Source organism: Miniopterus schreibersii (genome assembly GCF_964146895.1).
Source record: "Miniopterus schreibersii genome assembly, chromosome: 7".
Taxonomy (NCBI): Eukaryota; Metazoa; Chordata; class Mammalia; order Chiroptera; family Miniopteridae; genus Miniopterus; species Miniopterus schreibersii.
The window spans coordinates 42,345,400-42,360,999 of record NC_138108.1 but is presented as its reverse complement, the minus strand read 5'-3'; the positions used below and the strand labels follow the sequence as shown (position 1 = coordinate 42,360,999).

The 15,600-nt window shown below is 32.5% G+C and overlaps 1 protein-coding gene across 4 annotated transcripts in view; it reads left to right on the top strand.

Annotated features, from left to right (window-relative positions):
* Positions 1 to 15,600, top strand: part of DYNC1I2 (dynein cytoplasmic 1 intermediate chain 2) — a 50,584-nt gene that overhangs the window by 17,410 nt on the left and 17,574 nt on the right. For 2 of the 4 annotated variants that reach the window (XM_081142126.1, XM_081142125.1), the window contains exons 5-6: positions 2,657 to 2,716; positions 4,824 to 4,939. In XM_081142126.1, the coding sequence (XP_080998252.1) occupies positions 2,657 to 2,716; positions 4,824 to 4,939 (176 nt within the window). The remainder of the gene's footprint in view (positions 1 to 2,656; positions 2,717 to 4,823; positions 4,940 to 15,600) is intronic. The other 2 variants (XM_081142128.1, XM_081142127.1) reach the window with 1 other exon arrangement.

Here is a 15,600-nt window from a genome sequence, read left to right as displayed (position 1 = left end):
TGCATGCAGAACCGGAAGAACAAAACAACTGAGCACGCAAAACAGAAACAGACTCGTAACACAGAGACAAATGATGGTGGCCACAGGGAAGGGGATGGGGTGGGCAAAAAGGTGAAGGGGCATAAGAGACACACACTTCCAGTTATGAAATAAGGCTTGGAAATGTAATGCACAGCTGGGGAATAGTGTTAGTAGTATTGTAACAACTTTGTACTGTGACAGATGGTTACTAGACTTACCACTGTGATCACTTTGTAAGGTATATAAATGTTGAAAAACTGTTGTACACCTGAAACGCATATACTATTATATCAACTATGCTTTATTTTTTTTGAGGATGTTATTCACTGTATTAAAAAGTTCTAGTGATAGTATACTAACTTGTGTTTAAAGTGTAGATTTTTAATAATAAGTTGTAAGGCAAGAAAATAGGTATTTAAATATCTTTAGGGGTATTTGTTCTTATTGGAGAGTGAATACAAAATTAGTTTCTTCTAAGTTTAACAGTGGAGGGAAAATTTCCTCTTTTTGAATGAGGTGACATACCTTTTTAATCTTAGTACATACATTGTCTCCTTTAAATTCATTTTAAACAATTTTCAAGAGGGCTGAGTATGTTCATTTCATATATGTACATATAAATATAAATATACATACATATACACACACACAAGAGTAGAAAACTATGATTTCCACTAAATCATCTCCAGATTCCATAGTAGAAAGATAATTAATATTGTTGATTAATTGGTGCTATTGGCAATAAAATAATAGCACTTCTAAATATATGGCTTTGAAAAAGAATAGGGTCTGGGAATGAACTCAAATTGAGCAGGCATGATAATAATGAAAGAATAAAGAGAAAAAGAAGAAATGCCACAGGAAAATGCATGAAGATGTGTGAGATGGCCAAAACAGTGTAAGATTAGTATGCTCGAGGAGAGGGAAAAGCTGTATTAGACATTATCAAATATATCGAAACATGTCAAAATCACTATTTCTAAATGCCAAAAATTTCTATTGGGCCTGGTGGTAATTTATGAATAAATATAAAAGGCTATGAAAAATGATATTTCTCTAACTTTGCAGATTAGGAAATTACATTTCATTAGGTTTCTAGTTCACTTTCTCAGTCACAGAATTAACTCTAAAATTTAGGTGGAATCAGTTATCCTGTTGGGAAATCCATGCCTCTTACTCCTTTTTCCTTTCTTGATTAGTTTCTCTCTCAGGCGTTTGGATTATATTGGAATTTTACTTTATATGTCTGCAAATGCCTTTAATAAATTTAATCCCATATGTTGTTCAGTATGTTTTCTGAACTGGCTGTATTTTGCAGCAAAGTTTTACTTGATGTTAGACTAAAATGACATCCTCAACAAGGAGTTCTATGTCACTGATAACAACTAGAGCTCTCATATAATGTAAAGGCTGTGGACAGAACATTTGTTGGAGAGCATCTCATAGAACCGTTTCTGGTTTAACAAAGCCTTAGTTTGCTGCTATTCGTTGCTTTGTACAAAGTAAATTTTCACTGTGGCCTCCTTTTTCTTTGCATACACACAATACTGTTTAAATCTCAAGATCTTTCTTCATATTTCCAAAATGAAGAATTCCTCTAGTTAAAGTCAGCTGATTGTTTTTATTGATAAATTGTATAAGCAAGTAAAGTACAGAAATAATTTGTTGTATTTAAATATTATAACAGTTTTAGTTGTACATTATAACTTATTGAGAAACTAATATTTTGACAAAATGATAGCACTGAATATATTGTGCTTAACTTTTTAATAGGGACTGTGAGCATCATACAGTACTGTACGTAATTATTTTATCTATCGCTAACCTATAAGAATGCCAATGTGACAAAGTACCTTTTGCTTTAGTAATGACTAGATCTCACTTAAGTGGAAAAGATCTCAGTAGTAGGCAAGGCTAAAGAACAACTGAATGTTTATTTAGGGTCAATATTCTCCAAAATTTAGTTTAAGTAAGGCTTTTGAACATAAAATATTTTTCCTGGGAAAAGTCTATTTTTTCCTAGAGACAGAAATCTTTAGCTGCTTTCTAAAGCAGATGACATGTAAGCCCAAGGCAGTGCTTAACCCATAAATTACATAAGGGTCACATTTTGGAAACTTTAGCTATTTTATTTCCCAGTGGAATAGTCTTTGGCTTTTTTACCAAAAGGCTTACGTGTTGACTCATTTCCTTTACCAATATGACAGTTTCCTGCACACATTTAATGCTTTGGGCAAGGTTATAATATGTTAGCTAAAATGTTTTTACTAGTGTTTTTTAAATTAGAAAACTTAATTTTAAACTATTTTTATAGCCTACCTTGTTATCCAAAAATAATACATTGTTTGTGTTGTTGAATGCTTGGCTGTTCTTATCCATTACTGTGCAATATTAGTTTCCCTTAATCTGAAAATACTGTCTTTTAGCTATTCCAGGTTATATGTTTGCATCTTTAACTGTATTATGCTTATTGCATGCACTAGAGCGTTGAGTGATACTTGGTGTTTTTTTCATACTAACCAGAATATGTGGTTTTTAATTATGAACAGTACTTTAGCTATTCATAGAGTGTATTTGCTTGACTAACTTATGGCCTTTTCTGCTAACGCTTCATGGTTGTCCTACAACCATTTAGGACGCTGCATTGGGATACAGATCCATCAGTTCTTCAGCTTCACTCAGATTCCGATTTGGGGTATTGAATAGATTTATTACCTTCCCTTTTTTATAATTAAATTGATTCTTTGTGAAACTGTCCTAATTTCATTTTGCTTAAATTTGTGATATGCAGTATATAGTTAGGAAAAGAGTTATATTTTACTGTGACACCTCATTTATCCTCTATCATTTTGTGAAAGAAATATTTTATGTATCTGATTTTCTAGGTATCCTAAATCTGCCCATTTAAGTGTCTAGATTCCTTTTATTATTTCTATATTTTTGGTGTAAGTTTTTAAAAGATGTATTACAAAGTTCCCAGACTTTTAACACATATTCTACATGTAATTGAACCTTTTCTGGGTTTTTCACTATGAATATTAATTTATTTTCCTATATTAAAATTCAGCAATGATTTCTAATGTTTTGAGAGGAACAGAGCTGTTGGTCTCTATACTATGGCCCCAGATTACTATTGGCTTATTCATTTATTAGTTCATTTATTTATTCTAGCCCCCAATGCAAAATATAAATGTTTGCTGCTGCCACTGTGCCCTACTAAGATAGCTCTTTTCCCTTGATAATTTGCAGCTTTAAAACATAGGACCAATACCTTTGGAATTACGTTTAAAGTAAGAATAAATAAGCCTTGAATTGCAGATAAGAGAAGTATATGAGCTTCTTGTACATTAGCTGGAATGGCCTCTCTATCGGCTGCCCCAAGGCTCTCCCACCCCCAGTTGCTTCCTTATTCTCAATAAATTGGCTTTTGGATAAGTGAGGTATTACCTCCCTACCCTTCTACCTTTAAATCTTAGAATATTTTGTTTGTTCTAATATTGTGATTTTTATCTATTAGATCCTATTTGTACTCAAGTTAGTAACTTGTCCTAATGTTAGCCTGACCATTTTTCCCAGATATGATTCACATCATAAAAATCAGAATATAATGTTTCTTATTTTAAATTTTATTATTAGAATACTAGATTACTTAAATGTACTTAAAATTTCTCCTTTAACTCTTCAATTATGCTCTTTTTCTTTCTTTAAGGCTAACATATTCCTAAATTTCTTATGGCCCACATTTAGGACCTTAGAGAAAATTAACTTCTTAAATGTACTAGTTTTATTATACATTTTTGTACAGTATTTTGAAAAGGATGTTTATATAAGAAAAAAGTTGTTGTATTACCAGTGATCTATATGTATATTCCAGATATCCTGCTTGATATTCTAGAGGTTGCAGCAATGTCTTTATTAAATATCCTTTTAAGACAGCCTCATAACTGAGAACTTCTTTGGGAGTTTGGATGCATACTTTATTTGGTTTAGAATTTAAAAATAATAACCAAGAAAAGATCCCCCAGATATCTAATAAAAGATATTTTTCAGTAGGTCCATTTTACTCAGCCACAACTTTCTTCTGTTTAACAAAAAGGAATGCTTTCCCGCTATTTAAAATAGAAGTAACTAGTAGTATTATAGTATTAAAAAAATCTGTTGCTTTAGTTTAGGTATAAAGTATCTGCACTATAGTTTGTCCATATATGAATTGAGGACAACATGTACCATGCAGATATTAGCAATTTAAGTTTAAATTTTTATTTTAAAATCTAAGTTGACTGTATGATTTTCAATTTCTACAAAATACAAGCGGAGAAAAAGGTTTTCAACAGAAAGTTACTTTTCTGTCTTACAAGTGAAGTCTCCTAATGTGGAGGGAACTGGAAGTGATCTGAGTGAGATCCATATTATCTGACTCTTAAAAACAGTCCAGAATCATATCCCTGCCAGAAAAAAAAAATTCTCATAACCAACCATATTCAGCAGACTGCTCTGAAATTCCTATCTTCTTACTCTATTATTGCCCACACATTTGCTCTAAGAAACTAAATTATTTGCTTTCTTAAAGTGAAAAGTAAATACCTTGAATGATTCATAAATATCTTTTGTTCTTGCTACCTTCTAACTCTTTTGTTAAGATAAAACCAATTCATTGTTCATCTAAAATTTCTTGAGTAAAACGGGGATTTAAATTACAATGTTGGGTACACAATGTTTAATTCTTACTTTTCCAAAATAACATGGTTTGATGTAGTGTATCATTTGTTGTATTTTAAAACATTTGTGTTCACTTTATTTAGACGAGGACCTATTAAACTTGGAATGGCTAAAATTACACAAGTTGACTTTCCTCCTCGAGAAATCGTGACATATACAAAGGAAACTCAGACCCCAGTTATGGCTCAACCCAAAGAAGGTGAATATCCTTAATATGATTGTCATTAATCTTCCTGCTCCCCCTTATTTTTTAATAAGTGGATTGTTTCCCTTTTCCCCCCATGCTTTTTTGTTTTTATTCTTTGGCATGCATATTTAGGGGGAAAAACATAATGCTTTAGGGTTTCTATATTTATGTATTTGTTTTTTAGAGTTTTAACACTTTCTCTTTTAAAAAAAGTTAATAAAGTATAAGCTGTATGTATGTTTTAATTTTGTTGACATAAGTTTAAGTCAGTCTTCATTTTGTCATTAATATGTACAGTTTTAGAAGCAGATTTGCTTAGGAATGTTTTATTTCTCTGTTGTTGAGCGTAAAATTCTTCCCAAAAAGAGCATGCATCGCACAGTGAATGAAATCATGTAAATTATTTTCCGTAGAGCCTGCTGTATTCTGATACATTGTAATGCTATAATTATTATCCATATTAATGAACAATTCTAGATCTAATTCTTAAACTTCCTCTTTTGTGATCAAAGGGCTGTACTATGTTGATTATATAGAAGCCTTTAATCTGTGTGTAATGGAGGGAAATATATACACACATTATATTGAATGTGGAGTCCTTTAATTCTTAAACCTGAAGGAGTTACCATTTTCACATTGGGGACTAATTTTTTAATCCCATCAACTAGCTGATGATTCAAGCATAAAGCTAATAAATACGATAGTTCTTGTTTTTCCCAGTGAGGCTAATTTTTGTCGTACATATAGGAGGTCTACATAAGATCCCTGATACAGATGTATAGTTTTTTATCTGGAAAAAACTATACATCTAGTTTTGGATAAAAACTATACATCTTTATTTGGAGTCGTGTATGTATTTGAAATCAGAATTCTTCAGATTTCAGAAAAGTGTAATGTGTATGTACCATATATAAACACTGCAGCAACTTCTTGGGCATTAATATTTGGGCAGCAGAATATATGAACATTCAAATTAAGTAAGATAAATAATATTATAAATAGCTTTACCACTGGTCATGTCTGGGTTTACCACCAAACAAGTTATATGGATTTTAGAGTTGTTCATACTTTGAAATTGTGGACCCCTAATAAAATATCCTTTTAGCAGTCTGTGCATAAGGAACATTTTTTCTCCTTAGCCAGGAAAATTTATTCCTATTTAATTATAGAATATTAAACATAAAAACTATCAAAGTGTAATTTATTTTTTAAATTTCAGTTAAATTACTATGTTTCTGTCTTAAGGAGAAACAAAAGTAATATTCATTACAGAAATCCCAGAAAATACAGGTAAACAAAAGTTAGGGGGAGGAGGGATCCTTAAAATCCGTAACTGTTACCAAAGAAAGTCTTTAAACTGTCATGTTTATATATGTAACTCAAAAAGTTAATCTAACTATTTTACAATTTGGTAGTAGATCATCACATACACTTTTAACAATTCTCCTTTTTCTGCCCACTGAGAGAAATGAAATTAATACCTTAAATTTTTCTTTTCCCTTTCATCTTGTTCCCAAAGGAGTTGACATTATCATACATACAATTACACTTTGAAAAACTTGAGGAAATCAGGGTAACATTTTATTTAAGTATTTCTTTTACTTGATCATGTAAATGTTCATTTCTATGGATACATTTTTTTTTATTACTGCTGCTCCGTTGGTTGGTAAGATAGCTTTAAAAGGTGCAAAATCCTCATCTTATCAGGAAAACACACACTGATGGTAAATTTGTTTGAGATATAAGCAACTTAAAAAAGAAAAGATAGTGTTGAACTATCAGTATGGAGAATACTAATACTGCAGGAGTCCATAATTTCCAGGAAATGTTATTTTATTAACTAGTATATTAAGTCAAGTATTATAATGTCTGTCCTTCTGGAGCCACATTATTAGATATGTTAACTCAGAAAGTGAGCAAAATCGCCAAATGAGGAACCAATAACATTTAAAAAATAAATCAGGTCCTAGCCGGTTTGTCTCAGTGGTTGGAGCATCAGCCCTTGGACTGAAGGGTCAAGGGTTCAATTTCAGTCAAAGGCACGCACCTCAGTTGCAGGCTTGACCCTGGCCCTGGTCGGGGCACATGCGGGAGGCAACCAATCGATGTGTCTCTCTCACATTGATGTTTCTCTCTTTGTGTCTCTCCCCCTCCCTTCCACTGTCCCTAAAAAAAAGTCAATGGAAAAAAATACCCTTGGGTGAGGATTAACAGTCACTCAACAAGTCAGGCTTTTTTTCCTCCATCTGATAATTTGGAGATTTATTTTTAGTTATACCACTATACTTACGAAATACATTTTAGATTATTTGAAATGTAAAGTGTTCTGAAACTATTTTGGGTAATGCCTGTTGTAATATATCTATAATTCAGTTTAAGTGAAGACTTTCATTTTTTAAAATTATTTTTTCTAATCATGATAATAGTATATGATAGAGAATTTAGAAAATACAGAGAGGATATAAAGAGGAAGTAAATGTCTGTGATACCACTGTGTAATAGCCATTGTTCGTATTTTGTTTTCAGTCAGTTATCTATGATATGTTTTTCCAGAAATTCTATATATGTGTGTACACACACATATACAGGGGTAGGTAAAATGAGGTTTACAGTTGTGAGTACATTAAACACAGTTTATTCTTGTATTACTATTTATTATTGTATTATTTTCCTACTTAAACCTACTTTTGCCCACCCCTGTATATACATACATGTATGGTTTTATATCCTTCTTGAAATTTTCATTTTTAATTGCTTACTTTTGAGATGCATATAAATTTTAAAATATAAACATGTAACATTGCCTTTGAACTAATTTGATGTATAGTGCATATTTAAGTCTGACATATTTCAAAAAACTTTTTTTCCATTTTTATTTTGCATGTAATTAAAAAATTATAGAGTGATCATGATTTGTTAGATAAGCAGATGACGAGAAGTATGTGATAAACTGTATTCTTTTCAGTTTGAAATTATTTGGGGAAAGGCTTTAGCATCATCATACTTTACCTTCTTTGCCAAATTTTCCATGAGAACAGGGACTCTTTCTTCTTCAGTGCAGTAATGCCTGGTCTGAATAGTGCCTGGCCTGTAGTAAGTACTCAATAAATATTTGGTGAAGGAATTAATTACTTTTAGGAGAGTGATTTTGCTTACTTCGGATGTTTATTTTCATGTGTTTACTCTGGAAGTAACTACTGGGAAAATAGGTTATTTTCAAGTGGTAATGTTGCAATATAATCATTGATAAAATTGGGTGAAAAACTATGATTAGTGTCAGTTTTCGGTTTTAATGACTATCTTGTATTATAATCTTATTTGCTCTTAGATCCATAAATGAAACCATGACAGATTTTCCTTTATAGTCTTCTTGAATTTCGTGATGACATACTCTGTAGATACAAACATGTGCTGTTACTTCATGTTCTCTGTATCCCTCTGAATGCCCTGAACAAAATAGACTCCATTAGCATCTTTCAAATATATTATTTTAGCTATTAGTTTGTAACAGTTCTTCAAACTTCATGTTTAAATTGATTACTGAAAGTTGTAACAGCCAAGAGTGCCTACTACATATCAGGTATAGTGTGAGGCACTTTACATTACCTCTGATTTTCTCACCAAAACCCTTAGAGTTAAGAATTGGTTCTGCTTGCTTATGAAGAAGCTGAAGCTGAAAGAGATAATTTATCAAGGGTCACATAGCTAGTAGCTAAGATTCTAAATCAAGTCTTACTGATTCCAAGATGTGCTTTCTCTCTCATCCTGCCACTGTAGCAGCACATTCATGCTTTTATGATAGTTAACCTATGGTAAGAAATTCATTCAGTATTACAATCCAGTACAAACATAGGTAGAGATGATTAACTGAAACTAAGATTTTATGAACTAGCACCTTCCCTTCTCTTACTACATTTCATTGTCTTAAATGTTGACCATTATGTACTAAATTTATTGATTTAGACCTGTAGTTTGAAAAATACTTCATTAAAGGATAACACGGTTTAGTTAATTTATTGGTGTATGCATCAGGATAATATTATTTTATAGTGGTTACCTAAGAATAATGAATGAACAGCTTTGATCTTCCATTGTGTTCAATAGAATTTTTCTTCACTGATATAAGGTGAAAGTGACAAGGTGGGTGAACTGAGCCCACTTTTTAATCAGCACCACTGATGCAGACATACCTTTAAAGTTTTGCTGTGAGGACTAGACTTAGATATTAATTTTACAAAGGTCCATATTTAATCATTTGCGACCTACTAACTATTCATTGATTCTACAGGTTTATTGAGTATATGCTGTATATGAAGGCACTAGATTATTCTTTGTTTTTGTTTTTTTAAGTTTCAGGTTGAGGTATATAAATGAAGGAAAGTGAGAAATGTATCCAAATAACATGAGGCTATCCTTAGCCTTTGGAACTATTTATAAAAATGAGATCATTTTCTTTCTGTATCATTAGTTTTTTTCATGTCAAGGGCTCTTACATTAAGTTTCTTTTCCCAATTTGTGAAAGTTTTTAGAAAGAGGGGAAAGAAAAAACCCTGAAATTAAGGTTTTATAATGAAAACACTTTATGCTTAACTGTACTTGTACTTATCCATTGCTTTAATGCAGTGGTTCTCAAACTTAGCCTAGCTGGTTCCCATTGAAGAATTATGTAACAAATTCCAAAACTCACCATGAGACCTAAAATTGCAGAAATCACAATTTGAGTGTAACAGACAGTAAATTAAACTTGGGTAGGCAGTGTAATCAGTGCAGAAGTAATGTGAGTTACCAAATTGAAGATAAAAATTGGTCTTAGATTTAACTCTTATCTTTCTCCCATTTTTAAAATAGCTGAATCTATTCTTTTAAAAAGCAGTAGTTTTTATTCTTCCTTGTTTTTCTTTTCTCCCATTCTGGCCATCCTCTTGCTTTCAGGTTTGCCCTGTAAGTTGGTAGTACTGTTTCTGAACTGAGGTTCTTTGCTGTCTCACAGCACCTACTGTGAATGAAATTGACTAGGAACCTGCAACCTTAGTCAATTTTGTTCCCGGCAGGTAAAAAGCTTCTCATGGCAGGAGCGTGGTGCCCACAGATATACTTCTGGAAAAGTTACTTTTTCCTTTACCTTTTAAAAGTTTTTAACTCTTGAAAATGACAGTACTTTTTCTTATCCACTTCTCAATATGGGTTTTTTGTTGTTATTTTCAAAACAGATTTTTAAAGAGGAAGGAATCCTAAAGGTTATCTAATCTAATCATCTTGTTTACATCTGAAGAAACTGAGGCCTAGGGAAGTTAATTGATGAACCTGTGGTCTCATTGTGAGAGAATATCAAGGCTATAACCAGAACCTACCTTTTGATTTCCAATGAAGTGTTATTTTTCTTATACCATTCCACTTTCTTATCTGTGTGGATTTTGCTGTTATTTTTGGTATTGGTTTAGGAGCCAGATATTTCATTCAGGTACATGATGATTAACATTTATAATGTGTAGGAAAGTATTATATGTAAATAACTTTAAAATATTTATTTATTTTTTTTATTTATTTTTTAAAATATATCTTTATTGATTTCAGAGAAAGGAAAGGAGAGGGGGAGAGAGAGATAGAAACATCAATGATGAGAGAGTCATTGATCGGCTGCAGCCCACAACCCGGGCATGTGCCCTGACCTGGAATCGAACCCCGATCTCCTGGATCCTAGGTCGACGCTCAACTGCTGAGCCACGCCCGGCCGGGCTAACTTTTAAATTTTTATTGCATGATCTTAACGTCTGGAATCCACACTTCCTAAGTAGACTAAATTTGTGGGCCTCTGGTTAATATTACTCTTGTCAAAAGTGGATTTTTAAAAAATTCTGGAATAAACAACACGTTTCATGAATTAGTTTTAACCCTCAGAAAATCTGTGAGAATATAAATATAATTGAAAATTGAAGCATTTGTTCTTAATCTTGATTGAAAGACTTTAATCAGCATATCTGAAATTATAGCCTCAGAAAAATGTAGTATTTATGAGAGCACAGATCACAGAATCTATGTAAATTATGCCAGTACTGCCTAAATAAACTCTGAATTTTTTATATAAAAAAGACCATGTAGAACCCTGGCTAGGTGGCTTAGTTGGTTGGAGCATCATCCCGTACACCAAAAGGTTTCGGGTTCGACTCCTAGTCAGGGTACATACCTAGGTTGTAGGTTTGATTCCTGGTCAGAGTGTGTATGGGAGGCAACCAATGGATGTTTCTCTCTCACATCAATGTTTCTCTCTCTCCCTCTCACTCTCTCTTACTCCCTCCCTCTCTCCCTCTCTCCCTTCTCCTCTCTCTAAAGTCAGTAAAAACATATCCTCTGGTGAAGATTTAAAAAAAAAGAGTCTAGAGAGACAAATTCTTTGTTAAAGTAAATAGTATAGTTAAAGTATTACTCCTTTTTTATGCCCCCCAAATTAGCATTAGATCTGTATTCAGAATATTTTCTGATTGAAAAGTCTGCTATGTATTTTTCTTTGTTGAACATCTAAATTATTAAGGAAATTCAAGTGACCTTGCATCTTACTCTAAATGTTCAAAAAAATAAAAGGAATGGATTCCCTTGATACAGTCATGAAGATTTGTCCCAATATAAATTCTCTTAATAATGATTTTAAAGAATAAGGTATAAGAAGATGAAATTATGGACAAATGGATTGAAATGACTTGATTCAAAATTATGTTGACCCATAAAAGAAAGGGTTATTTTCAAAATATTAAAGGAAAATCATATCTAACCTATATTTGTAAATTAATGATTGCAGCATTTAAAAAACCTCTACTATTTTCATTTTCTGAAAGATGTTCATAAAGTTATTCATGTTGAGTGTTTGTAAATTAAAGTATATTTTTATATGCAACAAATTCTCTTATTTTTTAGAACTCAGTGGCAACTTCCTTTGTACCATGAATAATCAGACTGCTTTTTAAATTAGGTATTCTTCATTGGCTATTAAACTATCTTAAAATAGGGTACATCAGTATAATGAAAACGAAAAATTTATTTCCTAAACAACATTAATGTACTAATGATAGGATTTGTTTTCACTTCATATTGAGCTAATCCTGATAAGTGACAGATTAAAAAGTATCAGTGTTTAGTGAGGATTTTCTAGGATCTTGCATATTACCTGTTAAGTGAGTTGTAATATTTTAAAATAATTCAAAGTGTACTTTGTGGCTTGTTCTTTTCTTAGATGTCTCTTAAATGTAATATGACATACAGATGAGAAAACTTGCTCTGAAGACTCCCTTCAGTTTAACAAAAGCCACCCATTTCACAGATGATTTAACTTTGATTAACCTATTCCATTGTAACAGATTATTCCGACAACTGGAATTTCATTCTTTGGTGTTATTTCTAGGTGCAGCTTAATTTACAGAACAGCTTTTCTTCCCATCTCACCAAAATACATCACAATTTTGATGTTAACTTAAAGTAAAATTCAATGGTTCATTAAACCTAGTCTTAGCATTCATTGACAAGAGGTTTGTCATTTTAAAAGTAACTGCTACTTTTATGCATTCTTTACTGCTCAGTTTATAACCTTAGATTCCCTGTCAGAGAAAGCATGGAGTTAACCACTTAGCATATTGCAATGAATATTCATCAATAAATTGATGTGACATGGCAGTCCCATTTTTCAGTGTTCTTGTTCTGTTGCAGTCTTTTTCAGTTTTAAATATATTGTAGTTTATCATGTAATAGGGACTAGCTTAGATCTTTAGAATTGTAGTATTTTGGTTTTGTTAGTAGTTCTTTAGTAGCTATGGTATTTTTTTTTTAAAATAAAAGAAGTATATTTGTTTCAGAGAAACATTCTCTAATCTGATGTTATTGATGTTAGGCATTTTTGCCAAATATTTGGTATATATAGGTAATTGTTTAAGACCAGCTTTATAATGAAAATATTATATTTTGCAACTTATAAGAATAGCAGATCATTTGTTTTTGTTCCTTGATATTTTATTTAGCTTAATCAATTTTATGAAGCTTGGGTTTCAGTACCTATCATAATTTTTAAATCACTTTTTATTCCATATGGAAAGGGAGGTATGAGTGTTCATTCTAAAATGAAATCCTGAAAACGTGTATTTAAATAGTTAATACTTATCATTCATCTATAACTAAAATAATCTATATAGACAAATAGGCATGGCAGATGCCATATGGTAGGCAGATACAGATCACTGTCTAACATACCTCATCTACATTTTAAATTTTAAAAGGAAAAGTGTCTATAAACAAGATCTTTTCTGATAAATATGTAGATTATGAGGTCACTTAGCACTAAAGTACTGACCATATGCATTATGACAGGAATTTGACACCTGTCATTGGAAATGGTACTGAGAAGTTGGATAATACAACAAAGTTGAGGGAGGAGAATATGAGGTGTAGGTAGGAGGCTATAATTTATAATGCAGAGGGTTGAGGAATGACCTGTCCAGAGTGATGCAAAATCCCTGTCTCTGACTTTAGGAATTACATACAGTGAACCCTACTAGTAAACAAAATTGATTAGGATAATTGATAGTATTAGCAGAAAATGGGTATTTATATTCCCAGACTTAATTTTTAATTGAAGTAAATATCCCATTATTCTAAAAGTTAACTTTTAAGTTAAATGTAATTAAATTATTTTATTACATTACACTTGCAGGTGACATTATAGTAGAATTTCATTCTAATGTTTGAGCAGTAACATATAGAATTACCAGTTATACTGTTTTCAGATTAATAATCTATAGTATATGAGAATTCATCTAAAAAGGAGCACTGTCTTTCTGTTTCTCTGTGTGATTATATTGTTCCAAAAAAGCTTTCATTTTTTAAGTAGCACAAAAGCTGTAATTGGCATGCTTTGTAAGGAAGTGTCAATGTGCAAGAGAGTGGCGATCACTAAGAATTCTTTTACGTGTTCTTTCCCCTTTGCACCACTGCCTCCCCAGCGGGGTCACTGAGATCACTAGCTTTTCTTGAAATGGCCATTTTCACTGGCAGGTGCATTATACCCTGTATTTTCAGATTGTTTTTCCATTCTGAATGTTTGGCAGGTTGATTGCTCTGGCTGCATTGACGGAGAAAGGGCTGACAAATGCGGTTGGGCTGGCTGAAAAGACAGTGATTACTGTTTTCCTTTGTGGCTGATTGAGGCCCTTGAAAGGAAAAATTTTAACCTTCACCATTTGGTTCAAAAGTATGAGCATATATTGAAATCACTCGTGCCATTTATCCTAGTTCTGTAAACTTGTCAGAACGTAAAAATCGCTCTATTTCAAGTAATGTAGGATTGGCATACGTCATTATCATTTTGATTAAGTTGGAGGTTGTATCATTGTGTGCATTATACAGTGTCATTTAAAGCTTTCTTTCCTACAGCTACAGTTATATTTTTATTGCTTATACTATAGAGTTAGAAAGATTTTCATAGCTCTCCAAACCTAACACTATGTGTGTGGTTTGGCAGCTGGTGTGGCCTACAAGCTGCATTTTGTTTGCAGGGCAAAGGCTTATCTGTAGGCCTCCTGGAGTGCGGGTAATTGCACGGGCTTGCCATTGGGGAGAGACAGGATTGGAAGCAGTCGAGCGGAAGAATGTTATGCCATCCCATTGCCACCTTGTAGCAGAAAGACACAATCCCAGCAGTGCCATCTGGTTGTTGCTATCTAGTCAGCTGGCCTGGCTGCTGGGACCGTGACTTGGCAGCTGGTTCCCATCCTTGACTATTCTTTTGTGTACGTCGTATGTATGTGTGTTTTAGATAATTTTGAACATAGGTCAGAGAAATGACTATAACTAACAAGTAAAGTTCCCTTGTTGAATAGGCTCTCATTACTTGAGATGCACTCTGCTGTAGATGCCTGCTGCTATCCCCTTATAGACAAATGACACATCTGTTTAGGCAAAAAAAAATAAATGTTTTCTCCATAAAAATCCATCTCAGTAGGTAGTGAAAGAGAAGATAGGCAGAGTTGTATGTTCTATAACATTTTAAAATAAGTGATTTTAAATTATTTCCTGGTTTGGGAATATAGGAGGATGTTTGGTAATAAAAATAAAAAAAAAAGCCTTATAAATGTTGTATATAGTCTCAATATATATTTTTATTCAAGAAAACATTAAGTGCTTATTGCCACATTTTGTAACCGCAGATAATGAGACTTGCATTTAAAATGACAGAATAGAAAATGTAGTCTCATAGCTATTATCTTTAAAATCTGCCTCTGAAATAGCAACCTGAGAGTTAATGTAAGCCGTCTTTATGCCATATGAAGACCCATTAGACACTGATGGTTTCAGATCACAAGTAAGCAGCCAGCTCTGTAGGCTATTTTAGACATTTGATTTTCTTCATTCTCCAGCATTAATGTGTCAGCATGCTACATAAAACTATGCAGGAGTTGCATGTTGTTCTGTCTGGAATGATAAATGCTTGCAAGCTTTTAGAGATTTCCATGAGGAATTCATCCTAGTTGCTTACATATCTCATTTCAGTTTCTGTAGCTACAGAATTCGGTATGACTGTTAATAAGGTACCACATAGGTATGTATAAAACCAGGAGATTCTACTTAATGCTTTCTTCACAGTTGTGTTGATAAAATTTGTATTATTTGTACTCGTTCTGTCTTATTGGTGGTTT